Source organism: Lithobates pipiens, unplaced genomic scaffold (assembly GCF_037356315.1).
Source record: "Lithobates pipiens isolate NorthernLeopardFrog02 unplaced genomic scaffold, aLitPip1_a1.2 Scaffold_23, whole genome shotgun sequence".
Taxonomy (NCBI): domain Eukaryota; kingdom Metazoa; phylum Chordata; class Amphibia; order Anura; family Ranidae; genus Lithobates; species Lithobates pipiens.
The window spans coordinates 89,556,913-89,579,756 of record NW_027507785.1 but is presented as its reverse complement, the minus strand read 5'-3'; the positions used below and the strand labels follow the sequence as shown (position 1 = coordinate 89,579,756).

At 41.4% G+C, this 22,844-nt stretch overlaps 1 protein-coding gene across 2 annotated transcripts in view; it reads right to left on the bottom strand.

Moving 5' to 3' along the window:
* Positions 1-22,844, bottom strand: part of DNAH12 (dynein axonemal heavy chain 12) — a 186,091-nt gene that overhangs the window by 84,936 nt on the left and 78,311 nt on the right. For both annotated transcript variants that reach the window (XM_077452022.1, XM_077452023.1), the window contains exons 26-40: positions 22,328-22,480; positions 21,095-21,334; positions 19,987-20,232; positions 15,006-15,125; positions 14,313-14,422; positions 13,065-13,245; positions 10,824-10,964; positions 10,664-10,747; positions 10,389-10,577; positions 9,028-9,147; positions 7,802-7,990; positions 5,852-6,003; positions 5,339-5,477; positions 4,651-4,817; positions 4,303-4,558 (exon numbers count right to left, since the gene is read on the bottom strand). In XM_077452022.1, the coding sequence (XP_077308148.1) occupies positions 4,303-4,558; positions 4,651-4,817; positions 5,339-5,477; positions 5,852-6,003; positions 7,802-7,990; positions 9,028-9,147; positions 10,389-10,577; positions 10,664-10,747; positions 10,824-10,964; positions 13,065-13,245; positions 14,313-14,422; positions 15,006-15,125; positions 19,987-20,232; positions 21,095-21,334; positions 22,328-22,480 (2,487 nt within the window). The remainder of the gene's footprint in view (positions 1-4,302; positions 4,559-4,650; positions 4,818-5,338; positions 5,478-5,851; positions 6,004-7,801; positions 7,991-9,027; positions 9,148-10,388; positions 10,578-10,663; positions 10,748-10,823; positions 10,965-13,064; positions 13,246-14,312; positions 14,423-15,005; positions 15,126-19,986; positions 20,233-21,094; positions 21,335-22,327; positions 22,481-22,844) is intronic.

Genomic DNA, 22,844 nt, shown 5'->3' with positions numbered 1-22,844 from the left:
AAACTGGGGAGGAGCCAACATCCTCAGATGAAAACATGCCGTCTGTGGAGTTTTCGGATCTTGAGGTTCACAGGGAAAATTTTGCCACAGAACAGTTAAAAGACCCCACCCTAATAAAGGCACGGGAAAATGTGGTGAAAATAGATGGCGAGTTAGTGAACCCAGATAAGACTTGCCCTTATCCTTACTTCACTATGGAAAGGGACCTGCTATATCGAGTGGCTCAAAGGGCAGAAGAAACCATTGAGCAACTTGTGGTGCCCAAACCTTACAGGAAGTTGGTGTTAGAATTGGCCCATGTGCACATTCTGGGAGGTCATCTGGGGACCGAAAAAACCAGAGAGAGGGTATTGCAGAGATTCTATTGGCCTGGGGTCATGAAGGAAATAGAAAAGTATTGTTCCTCCTGCCCTGTGTGTCAGAAGTCGGCACCTATGCCACATTTCCGTAACCCACTGGTACCTCTTCCTATCATTGAGGTCCCCTTTGAGAGGATCGCAATGGATTTGGTAGGTCCGATAATGAAGTCTGCTAGGGGGCATCAGTACATTTTGGTTATATTGGACTATGCCACCCGTTATCCGGAAGCAATTCCTCTCCGAAATACCTCGGCCAAAACCATAGCCAAAGAGCTATCCCTTGTTTTTAGCCGCGTGGGTATTTGTAAGGAACTGCTTACGGACCAAGGTACACCCTTTATGTCCCGGGTTATGAAAGAACTATGCAAGTTGTACAAAGTGACACAATTGCGTACATCTGTGTATCACCCCCAAACAGATGGGTTGGTTGAAAGATTCAACAAAACCCTAAAACAAATGTTAAAGAAGGTGGTGGATAGAGATGGAAAGAATCGGGACTGTCTAATACCCTATCTGATGTTTGCCATTAGGGAGGTACCCCAATCCTCTACGGGTTTCTCACCCTTCGAGTTGCTCTATGGGAGACACCCAAGAGGGCTGCTGGATATCGCCAAGGAAACTTGGGAAAATGAGAGTTCTCCTCACAGGAGTGTGATTGAGCATGTCGCCCTGATGCAGGATAGAATTGCACAGGTAATGCCAATTGTAAAGGAACATTTAACCCAAGCGCAGTTAGCACAGCAGAGAGTGTACAACCGTGGGGCCAAGACACGTACTTTTTCCCCGGGGGATAGGGTCTTGGTGCTAGTCCCTACGGTTGAAAGCAAATTTCTGGCCAAATGGCAAGGTCCATATGAAGTAATTGAAAAAATTAGTGAGGTGAACTACAGGGTTAGACAGCCAGGAAGGCGAAAGCCGGAGCAGATCTATCACGTCAATCTGCTGAAAGCCTGGAGGGATAGGGAATCCCTAGTCGCAGAGACTTTGTCACAAGTACAGCCTGATTGCTTAGTTCCTGAGGTTGGAATAGCAGACACCTTATCGAAACCCCAACAACAGGAGGTTAAAGAGTTTGTACTTCGTAACAAAGAGATTTTCTCTGAGCTTCCGGGACAAACATCTGGTGTAGAGCATGACATTATCACCCCGCCAGGAGAAAGGGTAAAACTAAAACCTTATAGAATACCAGAGGCCCGACGGGAGGCAATACGTGGGGAGGTTCAAAGGATGCTGGAATTGGGTGTGATAGAGGAGTCCCAAAGTGACTGGTCCAGTCCTATTGTACTAGTGCCCAAACCTGATGGGAGCTGGCGGTTTTGTAACGATTTTAGACAATTAAATAAAGTTACAAAATTTGACACCTACCCCATGCCACGTATAGATGAGTTGGTTGACGGGCTGGGAACAGCCCGATATATGACAACTCTTGATCTCACCAAAGGGTATTGGCAAATTCCCCTGGCCGAGTCGGCCAAGGAGAAAACTGCGTTTGTAACCCCAGATGGGGCATTTCAATATAAGAGAATGCCCTTTGGGTTACAGAATGCACCGGCAACATTCCAGCGGAAAATGGATAAGATTCTGAGGCCCCATCATAAATATGCTGCAGCTTACCTGGATGATGTGATTATCCATAGCACAGACTGGGTCTCACATTTGCCAAAAGTACAAGCAGTCCTAGACTCTATCCGGGAAGCTGGGTTTATGGCCAATCCAAAGAAGTGTACCATTGGACAGGAGGAGGCCAAATATCTTGGGTACACTATTGGGAGGGGGGTGATAAAACCCCAAGTCAATAAAGTCGAGGCCATACAGAGTTGGCCACGTCCCAACAGCAAGAAACAGGTACGAGCCTTTCTGGGAATCGCTGGCTATTATCGACGATTCATTCCCCATTTTGCTTCTCAGGCTGTGCCCCTCACCAACCTGACAAAAGGGAAAGAATCTGTTATGGTTAAATGGTCCCCAGAGGCTGAGGAAGCATTTCAGTCCTTAAAAACAGCCTTATGTAGCCAGCCAGTGTTGTACTCACCAGACTTCTCTAAGGACTTTGTTGTACAAACTGATGCGTCAGACGTTGGGTTAGGAGCAGTGTTATCCCAGGTCTGGAACGGGGAAGAGCACCCAGTCATTTACCTCAGCAGGAAGTTAAAGTCCCATGAGGTAAATTACTCCACGATTGAGAAGGAATGTTTAGCAGTGAAGTGGGCTCTAGATTCCCTTCGGTACTATCTGCTAGGTAGGCACTTTGACCTGGTGACTGATCACGCTCCTTTAAAGTGGATGGCTCAAAACAAGGAGACCAATAGAAGGGTAAATAGGTGGTTCCTGGCCCTACAGGAATTTAACTTTACAGTTAAGCATCGCCCTGGTGTTAAAATGGGGAATGTGGATGCTTTGTCTCGGATACATGCGTGTCTGGCTGCTTGTGTTACAACCCCAAGGTTGAAACAAGAGGGGGGGGTATGTGGCAGCACGCAGGTAAAATCACCTGGTTGTATTCAGGATGGGAAATATGTGTGTCCTAGATTTAGGCTTTATGCAGACTTTTACAATTAGAGGGGAAGAGTTAATGAGCCCAGCTGTAGTAAGTGGGCTCATTAAGACCTCTACAAAAAACCCCAGCATGCATAGGGAGATGCTCCATCCTGGAACCAGTTTTGTGTGTATAGACTGGGGAGTCTGAGATCTGTTCTGTGCAGTGAGTTAACGCCTGTGTGGCAAACCCCTACAATAGAGACAGGGACTGGGGCAGCACAAGGCTGCACCCAGTTGTTAGACAGGGAGTCTACGTGTGTAGTTAGAGGTCAAGCTGACCAGGATTTATTTTCTTGTTTTATTTTGTTTGGCTGTTATATGTATCACTGCATGTAGCCTAAATAAACCGGATCTTTTGTTTTTTGCACCTACACCGCTGTCTGCTGTGCCTGACTTTGTGTTGTGAACCCATCCAGGGGGTCACACACACCCGCTACCGAGCGAACCCCCTCACAATGGGTTATTGCAAAATGCCTTTTCACATATTTATATGATAAACATGAGGGATTATAAGAGCTGAATTTTAAATATATAAACACTTTGAAAGTTGAACGAGATGTGGTGCTACTCTATGGAAAAGGTATGAACTCACTTGACTATCTTTGTAGCTTTCTGCACTTGGTTGTATAACATTTCAATATCTATGCCCTGCAAAGCAGAAAACCAAAATGGAGCCACTCAGCGTCAAAGAATTTAATATTTATTGGTATCACCCAATACAAAAGAAATCCACCTGCTCCTCTTATTCATTTCACTCCAACAGGAGCTTAGTCATAGAGTTTCTATGACCAAACTCCTGTTGGAGTGAAACGCATAAGAACAGCAGGTGGATTTTCTCTGTATCGGGTGACACCAATAAATGCACCTTGGACTCTGAAGTTGAGCAGCTCCATTTTTGCTTGTCTGCTTTTTATATTCATGGATCATGGGACTTCTTGGAGCCATGTGAGAGGTGAGGAGAGCCTTGTATCAGAGTAGTTGGGATTTACTGCAATGCTCTGCAAAGGAGGTAAATATTTAAAGACTTTGCTCTGTTAAACTGTGACCACAGGTCCTAAACTGGAGTTTGCTAGCATTATAACACTCAGTAGCTGTCATCGGCTGCAGTCCCTGCTTTGATTGGTGTTGAATGAGGGAATATCTAACTAAAGGGCCACCAGTCCTACATATACCTGTACTTGCCCAGAAAGTGAAATCTCACCTGCCCAGTCCTCCCCTCTAATGGTCATACAAGTTAATAAAAATGAGCAGTCTTCTAAATAGTTTGCATGATCCGAAAATTGATGTGCAACAGAAAACTATACACAGTAAAGGTCAATATCTCTGCATTCGTCTTCACCACTGCCAAGTGATGCATTCCTATTCAAAAACGTTGTTTATGTTCTGATTGACAACTTTTCCTTACCTCCATTGTGCCATTCACAATTTGGTTCCCAACTGTAAAGAATTCAGGGGAAAATTCGTTATTTCTCAGATAGAATGCCACAACTGCTGAGAAGATGCGCACCATGGTCTCATCACTAAATGTGTTGATAGTACAAATGTTGAAATGACGCAAAAATCGAGGCGTCACTGCGTTTCTCCCACCGCCCGGAGGGCCCATAGCTGCAATTAGCTGCACATCAACCAGAGTGATTTTGGAGGTGTCCTTTAGGTCATACCTGAGGATGTGATTATAGTTTACATGAATATTTGTATAAATTACAAACAATCCTAAACACTATTGGAAAAATGTTTCTAAATTTGAAATTACCAGTTTCCATGGTCAAAGAACTGTCTCAGAAGCTCAATAGGTGGCTGTGCACCATATTTTTCTAATGCTGGCATATTCATGTCATCCACAAATATTACACATTTCTTCCCCATCTGAGGACCATATACTCCTTTCCGTCTTTTATCCAGTCTGTCCATAACAATATTCTGGAAGAATTTTGATTGATTAGTATATTTGTTGAAGCTTGAAAATTCACAGGTTAAGAGGTTAATATACTAAACAGTGATAGGCTTTAAAGGGAATATAATAGTTTTAGACATATTTTCTTTTTACATTTTCCATTATCAGAATTTAAAAAATGCAATTAAAAAAAATATATTTTTTGTCAGGTTTCTTATGTAGCCTGCAAATGCAAATTCTTTCCACACATTTATCTGTTTTTGCCTGTCAAAAAAATAATTTTGATTACAGGCTCCATAGCTTAAGCTGCAATGTACTCACATAGCTGAGCATATCAGATAAGTGATTTATCTCATATGGGACAACCCAGTCTGAAGTTATGATCAGACAAATTGAAGCAAGAAAACGGTTCATTATAATAACATATATTCATACAACTTGTACTTATTTTTTTCCTGTTTCAAAGGTCAATATAGCAAAGGATATGGTAACTGTCGATTTTACAGAGGAATCCAAGAGAAAAGCATTCCATCAAAATTCTACAAACCTGAATTTGATTGGCACTGGTCCGAGCAGAAAAATTAATGAAGAAGGGAAAAAATGTATCCTTGTCAAGATTGTTCATTAACTTGTCCTTCACGTACACTGATTTACCTGTACCAGTTGGTCCTACAAATAGCAAGGGCCTAACAAAAAAGGAAAATAGTCAGTTAAATAGCAAAAAGATTACCGGTTAAATTACAGTTTGTATTAATGTGGAACTGAAATTAAAAAGTGAAGATCTAATATATTATACAAAAAAGATCTACAAATGTTAATTGTGCTTTCTCTGATACGAGTAATCAAAGCTCTATCTCTACCAAGATGACCAACCCAACACAGAGACACAGTGCAGAACAAGGCATGGCAAATAAATGATGGGTAAAAGATCAGCTGCAATGAAGCTAAAGGCAGCACTGGTGACTAGTCCTTTGCTTTCTGCTTGTGCTTTTTGGGACACAGCTTTCACATTACAGGTATTCAGTGTCCAGTGATTGACACAGAAAAACAGAAGACTTACTTAGAGTACTTGAGAGACATGTCCATGAGGAATGTATATCTGACAGTATCCATGGTTGGGACAATGATATCTTGAATTTTGGTGTTTTTATCCCCCACATTTGTGCCTTTGATAAATTCATTCCAGTGAACCCAGCGACCCCTGCCTTTCAACTAGAAAAAAAGGTAAAGATTAAAAATGGTCCAGAAATTATGTAGTTGAAGAACAGAACATCAGAGAGATGGGATCTCTCCCCTGAAGAAGGAAACCTCTTTTCCAAAACATGTTGGGATTTGCCTGATTATACCCAGACTGAACAAGTCATGTGATTACTGGCAGTTCTTTTGGTGTATCTCAGACTAACAGGGTATAGGTATGTATGGTGTAATGTTGTACTTTTACGTCACTGTCTTTGTAACTATGACACTTTTCATTGACCCATGGTTCTTTTTTATGACATTTGTAATAAAGTTTGGCATCTGCCTTTTATATTTATATTATATTTGGTCAACTCTGCCTATAAGGATTCTAATGCTCATAGGTAACCTACTTTAGTAATGTTTTATTCTATGTGATGAGAGACTAATGCCTTGTACACACAGTCAGACATTTTGACAACAAAATCCATCAGATTTTTTCCGACGGATTTTGTGCCAAACTTGTCTTGCATACACACAGTCGGACAAAGTTGTCGGAAAATCTTATCGTTCGGAATGTGGTGACGTTTATTGCGTACGACGGGACTATGTAGAGGCTAGTAGCCAATAGCTTTGGTCTGGTAATTTAATCTGAGCATGTGTGGCACTTTGTCCGTCAGAATTCTCTACAAACAATCGGAAAAAGTCAGATTGGATTTTGTTGTCGGAAAATTTTAGATCCAGCTCTCAAACTTTTTCCCTTGGGATTTCCGACGGAAGAAGTCCGATAGAGCCCACACACGATCGGATTTTCCAACAACATAATCTGATTGGACATTTTCCGTCAGAAAATCCGACCGTGTGTACAGAGCATTACACAATTGCATCAGCACCTCTGCCATAATTTGTGGCTTTGTGTAAAGGGAACCTTTACATGTTTAATGATAGATCAAGAAAACTGAACAATAAAAAAATTATTTTAAAGATTAAAAAGAATCGTTTCAGAATAATTTTAAACAAGGGTATAAACGTGAAAGGCAGGTGCAGGTCCCCCTTTGTTCTATAGGTGGCACATTGCCATTATTACAGATGTAGTGGAGTCTGCTAGGGGAATGGCCCCCTATGGACTCAGTATCTCAGAGGAGCCAGCTGTCGGATTAGATGCTGCAATCTCTTGGGATCACTAGCTGCCATCTTGGTGTGGGACCCTATATAATAGAGTACACGCATCATGTGTTCATGCCTGAAATTAGTAGTAGGTCAGGGACAGAGACTCTGTTGGTTAGGGAAAGTGCATAGTGCAGGGAAAGGTTCCTGGAAAGTAGGATCAGCTCAGGGACAAGGCCTGCTTCTGAGGAAACATTCCCATATCTGGACCAGCAACATGAGACTCTTCACAATAGCATTATATGGTCGCCCTGATTTAGCATAAACTGCCACCCATTCAACGGAAGCAGTCTTACACTAATAAGGGCCCAAGCCTGGTGACACTGTATAATACTAAGTGTTATATCTCTTATCAGTTCCTAAGCAAACCATCTTCTTTCATCAATGTTAACCTACATAAAATCCACAAGATAAATTATAATATCTAGAACTCTCTGAGTGTAGTCTTTCCCTGATTAGGTATCCTAGGCATCCTACAAACTGAAGGAACAGTACACAAATTATGTAAAGTTCGATTGTGCAAGGTAACCAACAGAAATCAATCAAATGTCTGATTTTACAGCGTAGGATGGTCAGAGCAATGAAAGATGATTCTTGACTGATTGCTGTGGTTTTTGGAAGCAGTTAGCTTCATATAAACTTTTTTGGTTTCATAAATATACTTTACCTCATACATGAAATCATATACCAGGCCTTTATCATCAAAAGGACATTCCCATTTCCCTATAGATGATGGGACCGGATCCTGCTTATTTTTCCCTGCTGTAATCTCCTTGAGAAAAGCATCAAACTTGCTCCGGCTGTCAGCATCGCAGCAGCCACCAATAGACCACACCATGGAGAAAGCAAAGCAAGCCTAGAAGAGAGATATTCAAGGGTTACTAAGACAATGGAAGGCAGAAGAAGCAGGAACACGTAAAAGCATTTCCACCTACAACATTGAAAGGTTGCCCTGGTGGGTTGTAGAATTAGACTGGAAAACTATGCAGAATAATAGAAGATTGGACAAATTAAAGCAGAACTACGCTGTATCTGAGCAGCACACTAGCAAAAACGTATTTGATTAATTTTTAGATCCTTTTCACACTGGGGCGTTAGCGGTAAAATGCCACTAGTTTTAGTGCGGCACTTTACCACTGCTAAAACAAGTGGTGCTTTACCGCTAACGCCGGCCACTAGCGGAGCGCTTTTAAACCCCACTATCGGCCGAGGAAAGGGTTAATAGCACTCATGTTGTGTTGCATGCCGAAGCGCTTTTCAGGCGATTGGCACCCCTGCCCATTCATTTCAATGGGCAGGGGTGATGTAGGAGCCTGAAGACTCCTGGGATGCATGACATCAGTCGCCTAGGCCTGGAAACCAGGAAGTAACTGAAGAAATTTAAAAAAAACTGTTTAAAATAAGTAAATATGATATACTTTTCTATCTATTTATTAATACTAGTAGCATAAAGATTCAAAATAGTCAATGATGATTGAGAGAGTGAAGTGATGCTTTATCTCCCCATTTATTACTAGAGTTTCTATGTTGCAGCAAAACTCCAGCCAAAATGTTTGCTTAATTTAGACTGACTGTGGAAGGGTCAGAACCACTTTATAGTTGCTTTCAACTCTTGAGAAGATTTTCCTTCACTTCTTGTGTGGTTACGTGAAGTAAGCAAAATCTCTCAAACAGGACTATAGAAAGAAAAAACATTTTAAAGTAGAATGGGGACTGGGGGAACTGTGTCTCTATCGTGGTCTCTGTTGCTAATTCACTGTAAATTCATGTTCACTCTTACTGGCCAAATGTTGAAGCCCTAAAATTGTTAACTACATTCTCAATTAAGCTATACAGTACACTTAAAAAAGTGTCTCAAACTCATCATAATTGCAGGCTGAATCACATGCTTACCATAATCCAAATACGAATGCTCTTATTAGTAGGTTCTTCTTTCACAGCATCAAAAATGAGCATCTCAAAAAGCCGGGTAAGTGAAATCACCACATTGCTATTACTAGTCGCCACCAGTTCCTGTCCAGGGAGATAAATACATTTTGAATTATTAGGTTCGAAGGATTTCTGCTCACAACTAAGGGTGCACTTACATTAGCACATTGAACCAGTCCTGGATGCAGTTCAGCCCCCTGGGCCAGATCATTTGTATAGTGTGAGTGCTCTTAAACGTGTCTGGGTTCGGTTAAGTATACCGTGCCCGGGACCACTTGGAAGAGGTGGTCCTGGGCGCAGTTCATTTGCTGTCCAGTACAGTGTGCTTCAGTGTGAGTACAAACCATGTTGGAGCACAATTCTTTCCATAGAGGACTGTGTACTATAGCAGGGATCACTGGTCTGGTTAGCAAGGGAGTGTGCCCAGGAGCACTTCCTCAATTGTTTAATGTGAGTGTAGACTAGCAACGGAGTGGAGAGCGAGGAGAATCAAACTTGGGCATGGTTCAGTTTAATCGGCCCCAATGTGACTGCACCCTTAAAGTGCATTTAAATTTCTCCTGCAAGTCTTATTTTCACCCATCCCCGATCCATTGATCGGGGATGACTAAGTTGACTGACTAAGTTGCAGAGCTGCTTGTTGAAATGTTACTGTCTGGGCCGCTGCATGTACTCTGCACTCCCATTAATTCCTATGAAGCTTGTAAGTTAAAAGGAAGAAACGTTTTGACAAATGGTTGATCTAGTCAGTGTTACCTTGCAGGACAGGGTGAGTAGAAGACCATACATTCTAGGAAGGGGGATGAGAACAGAAAGACTATAATGGTTTTCATGTCTTGTAACATTTGTGGAAAGGCAACATAAGCTAAACATAGTTAACCATAAAGTTAAAGTTAACCACATGGAAATTACACATATGACATCTGAGGTGTAAAATTGTGTCCACATATATCTGTAGTTCACAGTAGCACAAGTAAAGGTCAACCATACTGAAAAAATATTGTGAATCTTTAAATACAGTATACAGTATGTAGTTAAAAACGACCTTGCAGTAAAACTTAAGGCCTGCCTATTAGATGCAGACTGCCTCCCCCTGTAAAAAACAATGCCTAATAGTACTTGAAAAATGTACCTGTAAAGAAAAAAAAGTGATTCTATTCTTAATTTACCCCCATCTTCCCCCCAGGGCACATAGGCATAATTATTTATTTTTATTTTTATACACAAACATAGACATGCAATGAAGCTGAGACAATAATAATAACAAAAAAGAACAATCAAGTACAAACGTCTATAGTCAAAAGTCTAGAACAGCAGAATTGCACCTTGCACTGTTTCCTAAGGAATCGTAAAGCTGGTCGTATTAGCCACTGGAAAAGGTCTTCTAACAGAGCCAAATGTTCCTTTGTCTTCAAGGCCTCAGGCAGAGTGTTGAGCCAAGACTTCACCAGGGGTTCCCATCCTAGCTGCAGGGGTTCCAGGTAGATCATACCACAACGGCTTACCGTGGCTGGCTGCAGATAGGAGAAAAGTCAATTATTTGAATGTTTATGTATCAACTGAGAAAATAATGGTTCCCACAAGGCAATGGAAGACATACCGAAGCTTGGGAAAGGTCCATTGTTTCAAAGATGAGACTCATCTGTGCTGACATCTGAATAATCTCACCACTCATTAAGCAAAGCTGTGGACAAAGACAACAATTTAGACCATAGTGTACAGTATACATACAGTATATGTTTGTTTGTCTATTATTTTACCTTTTTATTATCGTCGAGTACTGTGTTCATACTTTCTATCCACAATGTATCGATAGGGCCATCAAACACTACCCACTTCCTTTCTGGGGTCTCAGATAATGCAAATTCACGAAATGTGTTTGCAACAATGCCATCAGTCCACTGTAAAAGCATGAAAACCCTATATTAGCATGATTGAATAAATAATATAGTTGATACCCTTTTTTAATATCTTAATTAACTTTTAGGACCTTTATACATATTTTCAACAAATGTATTTAAAATAGAACTCAGGCTATTATTTGTGGATACAATTGGAAAGGCATACTGCTTCTAATGGGTTGTTATTACTGGCTACATCCCCATTCGGACAAATTCATTCAGTATGACTAAAGCCGGAGTTCATTCTGTGCCTGCGCTGCTGTTATTGCCTACTGAATGACTCATTTGGGGGGCCGGGGGGGTGGGGTGTAAACATAAACAAACAGCTACTAGGCTGCAGCAGAGGGTTTCGTTACAAATATTTGCAAATATATGTGGAGGCCGCACTGCCTCCCCAAGACTCTGTAAAGTGCGGTCCTAATATATCTCTAACTCTTAGCCCTTGTACACGCGGTCGGAGAATCCGTCGGAATGTGTCCTATCGGACCGTGTTGTCGGATAATCAGACTGTGTGTGGTATGCATTGGACTGATTTCGTCGGAATATCCGTCGGACCCAATTTTCCAACTTGTTGGAAATATTTTCCGACAAACTGGTCCGATCGGACATACTCCGATCATGTGTAGAGAATTTTGATCGGACCAAGTGCCACGCATGCTCAGATCAAATTCTTACATCAAAGCTATTGGCTACTAGCCTGAATGTAGTCCCATCGTAACGAAATACGTCATCGCGTTCTGAAAGATCGGATTTTTCGACAACTTTGCCCGACCGTGTGTATGCAACAGTTTCGGACAAGATCCGACGGACAAAATCCGACGGATTTGGTTGTCTAAATCTCCGACCGTGTGTACAGGGGCTAACTCTTACATATATTTAAGAATCTCCATATAGAAGCATATACTGTATAGCGGGGGACAAATTAAAGGCAAATATGCCTGCGGGCAGACCATTCCTCCATAAAGGCACAGGGAAACTAAGGAGTTCAGTAAGAACACAACAGCAACTGAAGACCAACGCCAGCCAGCCCAATTTTTTTCTCTATTGTGAAAGATAATGTTACGCCGAGTAAATTTATACCCAACATGTCATGCTTCAAAATTGCGCCCACTTGTGGAATGGCGGGGGCGTGTCCGGATGTGAGTGGCAGCAGAAGTGTCTGAGAGGAGCTCCGGGTATCCTGCACTCAATCCTTTGCCATCCAAGTATCTGTCAGCCTTAAAAAACACTTGTGGAATGGCGACAAACTCTAACCCTTAAAAATCTCCATAGGCGACGTTTAAATATGTCTACAGGGTACCAGTTTTGAGTTAGAGAGGAGGTCTTTTACTAGAATTATTGCTCTTGATCGTGGCAATATCTCACATGTGCGGTTTACCTAACATATGCAGGCGCGACTTATATATGCATTCGATTCTGAGCACAAGCACGGAGGGGCGGGGCGCTTTAAATTGTTTCATTTTTTTTCTTATTTATTTTACTTTTTTCTTTTTTTTTTACACTATCCCTTTGAAAAAAAAATTTGGATCACTTTTATTCCTATTACAAGGATTGTAAACATCCCTTGTAATAGAAAAAAAAAAGCATGGCAGGACCTCTTTAATGTGAGACTTGGGGCCAAAAAGACCTCAGATCTCACATTTACACTTAAAAGCAATAAAAAAAAATTGACCCTTTAAGGCCGTTGGGTGGAAGTGACGTTTGACGTCGCTCTGGTCCTTCAAAGGCATAGCGTCAAGTGGGAGCTATCATTCCCTCACTCGACTTCCAGACCATTAGGGAAAAGCATCGGATTGTCTCCGCCGCTACCGACGGATCCGGTAAGCAGCAGAGACGACCGAGACACAACTCTCCAGCTGCCAATAAAAGTGATTTAGCGGCAAATCCGCCGCGGAGACCACTTTTATCTTAAAGCGGACCGCCCAGCATTGAAAAAAATACAGAGGTTTGGCAGCTATCTGTTGCCATAACAATGGTATTTAATGTCAAATTAGCAACGTGCATCTGATGTAAATCAGCGATTAGTGTTGTACAGTATATACCATTCAAGCAGGGAAGGAATTTTCACTAAACATCCTAAAATTGAGACTGTAGACATACCTCATGTGACACTGGATCAAACTGTCCGAACAACTGTCCCATAGTGATGGATTTCGGATTCACTGTTCTGTAGATTACTTTTTCTTCCTCGCACCCTCGTTCATTCATAAGAGACAGAGTATCAGCAAGTACATGGAGAACTTTTGTTTTTCCAGAAAAAGGCTCTCCAACCAGCATAAAACTGTAGATAGAAACATAATGTTCACCATACTATGCAATGTTGGTGTGCTAATTTTTAATACAAAAAGGTAAAAAGGATTTATCTGTCAATCATAATAAGGATGCTACACTCAAAAACATGTATAAAAAGACACCCAGGCAGACCAATAATTAATTAGTGCATAGGGTAGTTCAAAATCAGAACCGTATCCCTATGCTGAGGCCCACATCAAACAGGTGTGGTTCCTTAAGGTCATGCATAAATATGAAAAAATGAGGATTAGAGATCATCAAGAAACCTTATAAAAGAACAGCATGGACATAAAAAATCAACTTTATTGAATATGGTTAAAATTAATTAGTTGCACTATTTAATTTTAACCATATTCAATAAAGTTGATATTTTAAGTCCATGCTGTTCCTTTATAAGGTTTATTGGTGATCTCTAATCCCTATTTTTTCATAAAGATGCTACACACCTTAGAAAATGTGTGGAAATCTAAGCCCTTGCACACACGGTCGGACATTCCGACAAATTTTGTCCGAATTTTGTCCGAAACTGATGTTGCATACACACAGTCGGATAAAGTTGTCGGAAAATCCGATCGTTCGTAACGTGATAACGTTATTTCGTTACGACGGGACTACGTTCAGGCTAGTAGCCAATAGCTTTGGTCTAGGAATTTGATCTGAGCATGCATGGCACTTTGTCCGACTGGAATTCTCTACAAACAATCGGACGAAGTCCGATCGAATCATGTTGTCGGAATTTTTTATAGCCCAGCTCTAAAACTTTGTCGGTCGGATATTCCGACTGAAACAGTCCAATGGAGCCCACACACAGTCGGATTATCCGACAACATGGTCCGATCGGACATTTTCCATTGGAATGTCCGACCGTGTGTACAAGGGCTTATAGCGCTTTATTTTGTACAAAATGCAATGAAAGTTATTGCTGATAGATAAGAGGGAAAACGGTCCTGGCTGAGTTCCCTGAACTCACAAACCAAGAAGCAGTTGCTCCTTCTATACTTCCTTGGTTATATCATAGCCATCAATGCTCAAAAGAGATGTTCAGTAAACTCTTACCCATGTCTGACAATCATCATTTCATAGGTCTGTATCATCTTATCCAAGAACACCTTCTCCGGCTGAACATTGTGTTTAATGCAGCACTCATGAGCACACTCCAGCAAATCCTGGAAAACGTTCATACATCTTTATGTTAATTCATTAATTTGGCCTTTTTTTGCTTTAACGTTAACCTGTGCATTGTCAACAGAGAGCTAATTAACAGGTTTTCCTTATTTTACCCCCCCCCCCCCCCCGAAGCACATACTTACCTTTCTGTCATTCCCACAATGATCCAATCAGCTGCCAGGAGAGGACAGCCCTGTGTAAGCTCCGAATCACTTCAGTTAATGCCTATACAGGACTTTGGACTCACTATACTCCCATGTATTACTCATTGTCCAATCACCATGCACTGGTGTTGCTGAAATGAGTCACATGCCCCTCCATACTCCGAAGTACAAGGTATTTTCTTTGCTGGAAAGGTGAGCATGTGTTGATGGGTAGAAGGACATCAAAGAAAACCTGTTGCTTTACCCTCTATTGCCAATGCAAATTATAACAGTATGCAATACATCATATAAGAACAATATTGTTTTCAACAAAGTTAGGTTACTAGATACTGTAATTGTCAAATCAAAGCAGCAAATCTGAAACAATAGCCAGGAAAAACAAACATACTTTACGTTAGTTAAATTTAAAACAACTTACTTTATAGTCCGCTTCAGGCAGACAAATGCCAGGGAATAGGTCACTGGTAATTCCATTAAATAATGGGATATCATGAGATAAGAACTTCGGCTCATTTACATCCTTAATAGATCGCAAGAGCTAAAATAGGAAAGAAAAATATGGAGAATATAAATTAAGCAAAAGTCAGGAGATTTCACTGTCTCTTTCATATAATGAATAAGTTCATTTAAAGTAAAGCCAAAACCTTTTCATTGTTTAGAGTAGTAAATGGATCCCTATTAGGGCCCTGTCACACGGACATGTCCGTGTACGGGCTCCGCTTTTCTCAGCGGGGGGATTGCTCCATTGATCCACGCTGAGCAGGCAGATGACAGATCTGTCTCTGCACACTGTGCAGGGATGGAGCTGTCAGAGCACCGCTCTCCTCTATGGGGGATTGGATGAAGACAGACCGTAGAGTCCATTTTCATCCGATCCGCCAGACGGATGGAAAAATAGGTACATTTTGTATACTGCTGAGTTTCATTATTTCTTTATTGTATTTTCCTTACATGTGTTATTGACATACCTGTTATTACCTGTAAACGTAATAAAAAAAACTTTTGACAAAAAAAAAAAAAAGAATAGGTTTTACCTTTGAAAGATTCCCTCTACCTACTGTTACTGTGACAACTACAAAACGTTGGCGTTCCCATCAATGTTTGTACTGCAGACAATGGTTGGAGTGCAGTGGTGCTAAAGTGTTTTTCAGGGGGAAGAAGGGGATCTGTTTGTTTATGGTCTTTTTTCTACCATTTGCTATGTATGTTTCTATATTTCAATAAATATTATTTTTCTATATCCCTAATGTTTACTGTGCTGTCTAAAGTCCGATTTTGGGGTCACCTTTTGGGACCCTTCTTTTTTGTATTCCTTTTTGTATATTGTATGGCTCAAGCCTTGCTTAGTTTCTGTGGTGACTACCTACAGTATCTCACAAAAAGTGAGTACACCCCTCACATTTTTGTAAATATTTTATTATATCTTTTCATGTGACAACACTGAAGAAATTACACTTTGCTACAATGTAAAATAGTGAGTGTACAGCTTGTATAACAGTGTAAATTTGCTGTCCCCTCAGAATAACTCAACACACAGGCCATAATGTTTAAACCACTAGCAACAAAAGTGAGTTTACCCCTAACTGAAAATGTCCAAATTGGGCCCAAAGTGTCAAAATTTTGTGTGGCCACAATTATTTTCCAGCACTTCCTTAAGCCTCTTGGGCATAGAGTTCACCAGAGCTTCACAGGTTGCCACTGGAGTCCTCTTCCACTCCTCCATGACGACATCACGGAGCTGGTGGATATTAGAGACCTTGCGTTCCTCCACATTCCGTTTGAGGATGCCCCACAAATGCTCAATAGGGTTTAGGTCTGGAGACATGCTTGGCCAGTCCATCACCTTTACCCTCAGCTTCTTTTGGTAGTGGTCATCTTGGAGGTGTGTCTGGGGTCATTATCATGTTGGAATACTGCCCTGTGGCCCAGTCTCCGAAGGGAGGGGATTATGCTCGGCTTCAGTATGTCACAGTACACGCTGGCATTCATGCCAGCAGCAATCATGCAGCCCCAGACCATGACACTCCCACCACCATGCTTGACTGTAGGCAAGACACACTTGTCTTTGTACTCCTCACCTGGTTGCCACCACACACGCTTGACACCATCTGAACCAAATAAGTTTATCTTGGTCTCAGCAGACCACAGGACATGGTTCCAGTAATCCATGTCCTGTTTGCAGACTTTCATGTGCATCATCTTTAGAAGAGGCTTCCTTCTGGGACGGCAGCCATGCAGACCAATTTGTTGCAGTGTGCAGTGTATGCTCTGAGCACTGACAGGCTGACCCCCCCACCCTTTCAACCTCTGCAGCAATTCTGGCAGCACTCATCTGTCTATTTCCCAAAGACAACCTCGGGATATGACGCTGAGCACCTGCACTCAACTTCTTTGGTCGACCATGGCGAGACTTGTTCTGCGTGAAACCTGTCCTGTTAAACTGCAGCTCAGTTTTTAGGGTCTTAGCAATCTTCTTATAGCCTAAGCCATCTTTATTTAGAGAAACAATTATTTTTTTCAGATCTTTAGAGAGTTCTTTGCCATGAGGTGCCATGTTGAACTTCCAGTGACCAGTATGAGAGAGTAAGAGTGATAAACCCAAACGTAACACACCTGCTCCCCATTCACACCTGAGACCCTATAACACTAATGAGTCACATGACACTGGGGGGGGGGGAATGGCTAATTGGGCCCAATTTGGACATTTTCACTTAGAGGTGTACTGACTTTTGTTACCAGTGGTTTAGACATTAATAGCTGTGTGTTGAATTATTTTGAAGGGACACCAAATTTTCACTGTTATATAAGCTGTACACTTACTACATTACATTGTAGCAAAGTGTCATTTCTTTAGTGTTGTCACATGAAAATATAGAATAAAATATTTACAATAATGTAAGGGGTGTACCCACTTTTGTGAGATACTGTATGTAAGTAGGGGGGCATAAGCATATGTCCATGTTCTTAATTTCAGCTGTGCTAATAGAGCATGTTGTAATTGTCATGCCCTGTACACACGACCAGTTTTCCAGTCGGAATAAACTCTGAAGGTTTTTCCAACTGAGTTCCGACGGAATTCCGCTGAAACTGCCTTGCATACACACGATCACACCAAAGTCCAACCATCAAGAATGCGGTGACATAAAACACATACGACTGGACTAGAAAAAGGAAGTTCAATAGCCAGTAGCCAATAGCTTCCGTCTCATTCTTGCTTCAGCGCATGCGTCGTTTTTGGTCCGTCGGGAACAGCATAGAGACGAGCAGTTTTTCCGATAGGAATTGGTTCCGTCGGAAATATTTAGAACATGTTCTATTTCTAGGTCTGTCAGAATTTTAGATGTAAAAAGTCTGATGGGGCATACACATGATCGGAATATACGATGAAAAGCTCCCGTCTGACTTTTTCTGTCAGACATTCCACTCGTGTGTACATGGCATGAATATTGGAAAAACATTTGTTTAGGTATCTCAAATTCATCTTGTAGGTTTTAGGTCTAAATTTCAATAGAGCTGATGAAGACTAAATAATTCAGTTTTAGCCTCATCTGACCACCACTTGAAGATTCTGAGGCCACATGGAAAAAGGTGTTATGGTCTGATGAGATTATTTGGCCTCAGCACCAAACGATACATAACCACCCAAATAACACCATTCCTACAGTAAAGCATGGAGATGGTAATATGCTGGTATGGGGGCGTTTCTCTGCAGCAGGGACTGGAGCACTTGTCAGGATAGAAGAAAAATGGATGGGGCAAAATACCATCAAATTCTTGAGGAAAATCTGCTGCCCTCTGCCAGAAAGTTGTCAATGGGAAGAAAGTTTACCTTCCAACATGACAAAAACTCAATGCACACAGCAAAAATGACCACACAATGGTTGAACGATGGCCTGTATCAATCCCTCTATTGGCTCCCACTCACCCAACGAGTTAAATTCAAAATAGTAACAACAACTTACAAAGCCATCCACAACTCTGCCCTCAGCTACATCACTAGCCCAGTCTCAAAATACCAACCTAATCATTCTCTTCATTTTGCCCAAGACCTCCTGTTCTATAGCTCCCTTGTCACATCCTCCCATTCTCGCCTTCAGGATTTTTCCCGAGCCTCTCCCTACCCCAAGCTGTCCAATTATCTCCTACTCTGTTGGCTTTTAGACAATCCCTAAAAACCCATCTATTCAGAGAAGCCTATTCTGCCCCCACCTGACAACTGTACTTTAATTTTCTCCATCACCGCCTCCCCCACAGCTATTACCTTTTGTATCCCTTGACTCTCCCTCCTAGATTGTAAGCTCCAACTAGTAGGACCCTCTGAGTCCTCCTGTATTGAATTGTATTGTAACTGTACTGTCTACCCTCATGTTGTAAAGCACTGCGCAAACTGTTGGCGCTATATAAATCCTGTATAATTATAATAATGGCTTAGTCCAGGGGTGCTCAACCTTTTTAACAGCGAGGGCCACTTAAGCAACTTGGTAACAAGTCGCGGGTCACAATGAGCGGAGCGTGTGGATGACAGGTCACGGCTATTCTATAGGCCCTCCGATCCGATCCACCTAGATGGAAGGGGACGAATTCCCTTCTATTTTTTTTTTATCTGATTTTTAGGATTGGATTGGAGGCAGGCGGGAGTAAATGGACAAAATTCTGTTTACATCTGCCGCTCTAAAGGTGAATTGAGGTCCTATTGGGTAGGGCCGATCATGTGAAAAGGGCCAAAACTGCTTTCACACTGATGTGCTGCGGTTTACCCACACCGCGAGCAGCATAATGCATCTGTGTCTATCCTGTGGGTTAACTGAACTTTGCCATAGACTCTGCCTGTGGCAAAAGCCGGCACTGTACAGGAAGCATCGGCTTATGTAGTTCTGCTCTGCAGCCACTTTCTTCCTCTACCACCAGCTTCATTAACAACACTGATGCTGTGGTATGACGGGTCGGCAACCTGTGATCTGGGCTCGCTAACCCACCATTCCAGAGCAGGAGGTCGTGGGCCACATCAGAGAGCTCTACGGGGCAACGGGTTGGCCACTCCTTGCCTAGTCAAAGCCCAGACTTGAACCACATTGAAAATCTGTGGAATGGCTTAAAGATTGCAGTCCACAAACAGTCACCATCAAGTTTAATTGAACATGAGCAGTTCTGCAAAGAAGCGTGGGTAAATATTGTAAAGTCTAGATGTGCAAAGTTAGCAGAGACATATCCCATCAGACTAAAAGCTGTAATTAAAGTTATATCTTTCACTAGGATGTTATAAGTTGCACTAGTAAATACAGCAGGATAAAACAAAAACTTTGATTACATTAAAGGGGGGTGATTCTTTTCTCTACTCACTGTACATGGCTCTATTTGGGGTTTATACAGTTAAAATTTGTTACCAAGTCTGCACTTACTAGAATATCTTCATTTTCATTGGGGAATTTCAGCTTCAAGTTTCCAGCAGCCACTAGCACTGCCTTTACTGCACGCATGCCATAATCATAATGGAACTGGGAGGATAGCTGCTCAGAGCATAGTCTATATGTCATTACGATCTTGACTGATAAAGGCTTTGCATGTAGAAACCCATATGAATAAAGTGAGATCTCTGCAATCAGTGCATAATTGGGAACCATCATAGCTACAGTCCGGAAAAGAACCTGTAATAAACAATGTATATTTATAAAGCAATTACTAAAAGTAAAAAGTTAGGTAAAAGTAAAAAGTGGTGGGATCAATACTAGATCCTAAAAATGTAGCCTAGATAGCAGAGGAAACTGTTGTTAAATAAATCTGCTGTGACCAATGACAAACAAACCCTTTCCTATCTTATTAGATCAAAAAATAAGGGGGTTGATTTGTCAAAGGCAAATAATACACTGTTCACTTTACAATTGAAGTTTCACGCTGCAAGGGAATTTCCCCCAGAACTTTGTGAATATATTGAAGCTTCACTTTGTAATGAATACCCAATGACGTGCAGGGGATATTTTTGTGCATATGTTTGGATGATGGAGGTCCGCAGAGCTTCACCTCATTCACTAAACACTTGTAAAGTTCAACTCTTCTTGCAAAGTGAGCAGTCTTTTTGCCTTGAGTAAATCAACTTCATAGACTGCTTAAGCTATAAGCAAACATTAACCTTTTCTTATAAAAAGCCATTTAATCCCACCTCCCCAGCCCTGCCCTTCTTTAATGAGGCCACTTATCACATTATTGGAGAATTGCTTCATATGTTCTTGTAGATGTTGATCTTGGTACCACTCCCTCCCACCTGCCCAGCCTTACTTTTGGTTAATAAAGGCATTCATGACATTAAAAGGAGGCTTCGTTCAGATTTTCTTCTAATGAGCTTGGTACCACTTCCTCCTACCTCCCCTGGTTCACTAATGGTTATCAAAATTACTCTAGCATTAAAAGAAGCTTGGTTCAGATAGGTTTGGCTATAACTTAACTAGAAAGATAGAATGTCATTAATCCTGAGGCCCAAAGAAAATGAATCTAAATTAACTTTAATTTTACCTTGAGGTTGTCAGGCAGCTCAGATCGCCCTGCATAACCAGGGTTCATAGTAATAGCAACAAAGCAGTTTGGGTTGAGTTTCAATTCAGTGCCTTCAAAGTTGAATATGTCCATTTTTGTCTGAATGGCTCTCTGGATACAGAGGATCTGTTGGGCCACAACAGACAGCACCTCCAACTCAATACGGTTAAATTCATCAAAGCACGCCCATGCTCCAGATGATGCCAAACCCTTGAAGAACTAGAATAAAAAAGAAAACACCTAAACAATCATATTACAGAGGGATAATCTGGTGATCAAGTTTTGAAGCATAACCCTAAAAGAAAAAAGGCCCATATTTCATAAAGCAGACCACTAATTCTAATAACGATCTCTGTACACCTATGTAAAATGTTTACATTCTCTCTTTTTATAAGCCTATAGGAGGTGCAGGCAGCAGATTATTTACCAGCTGTAATATGAACACACAGGTTGTGAATAGGAAAGGGGTGCATCTATTGCTTTGCCTCTCATCCTCAGAAGCTTAGAAGCATTGGCAACATGCCTGTTACTGCTGTTGTTGAAGATGAACCCCCGGGAAGGTATATATAACACCAATTTATGCAGTATACAGTCAATAAAAATTGAATATCACCTGTGTAAATACCTGAAATGGTTTTGATATTAACCTCCTAGAAATATCCACACAGCACACACTGAATGAGGGAGGGCCAGCAGTCAACCAACCACTCATGCATGAACATATGACTTCTCTGAGCATGCATAGAAGAGGAGACCACTCATCAATGTGGTGCTGCAGGGGGTTTGTCCTGATCAATGTTCTTGAATAAGTAGTCCTATAACTGTAGTGGATTGCTAAGGATCTGGCTACTCTGTTTTGGCAGGAGTGTCTGGATCAAAAGACTGGCTGCACAGAGTTACAAATTCTTTGGCAGGTAAACAGTTCCTATACCGTATGTTTCAACTGCATATGTAGAAGTGTGTCTAGAATTTAGCTTTAATCTCTGGAAGCAATAATCATTTACACTTTGTTGAATGGTGGGTGTGCTACTGTATATATGTGTTTTTTTGCTTTTTTGTTTTTTTTTATAAAATATGTCATGAACATATAGGGATAGGGACAATTGTAGGCACACACAGGTTGAACTGGATGGACTGGTGTCTTTATTCAACCTAGCTAACTATGAAACACATTGCTCTCTCCATATACGGCCATATAGAGTCAGTACATACCTTTGACATCGCTAAGTAGTCCAGACCATCAGAGCAGTTGAATACCACGCACTGCACAGCCAGGGCCTTGGCCAAATCTTTGGTAGTTTCAGTCTTTCCTGTACCTGCAGGTCCCTCAGGAGCTCCACCAAGATTAAGGTAAAAAGCACCAATCTGCCAAAAAGAAAAGAAAGACTTTTATCAAAACAGGTGGAAACATAGGCGCCATGAGAGTATATCCCACTGCAAACTCTGTGTCTGTAAATTCAGACATCCAGTTGTGATAATTCTATGCATACCTGAGACAAATTTTAACATTTGCAACATACAGTATATAAGTTTCAAACATGTAAACATATGTAACCACGTATTTGACCAGCACAGGGTGCAATTCAAGAATCAAACTTGTCCATCTTATGGAACACAGCACTATTTCTCTTCTACACCACCTCTCTGTGCATCAAGTATATACAATTTCCCCCTAATTACCTAGTCCTGTGATATCCAAACTGCGGCCCTTTGCTTGCCTTTTTCTGGC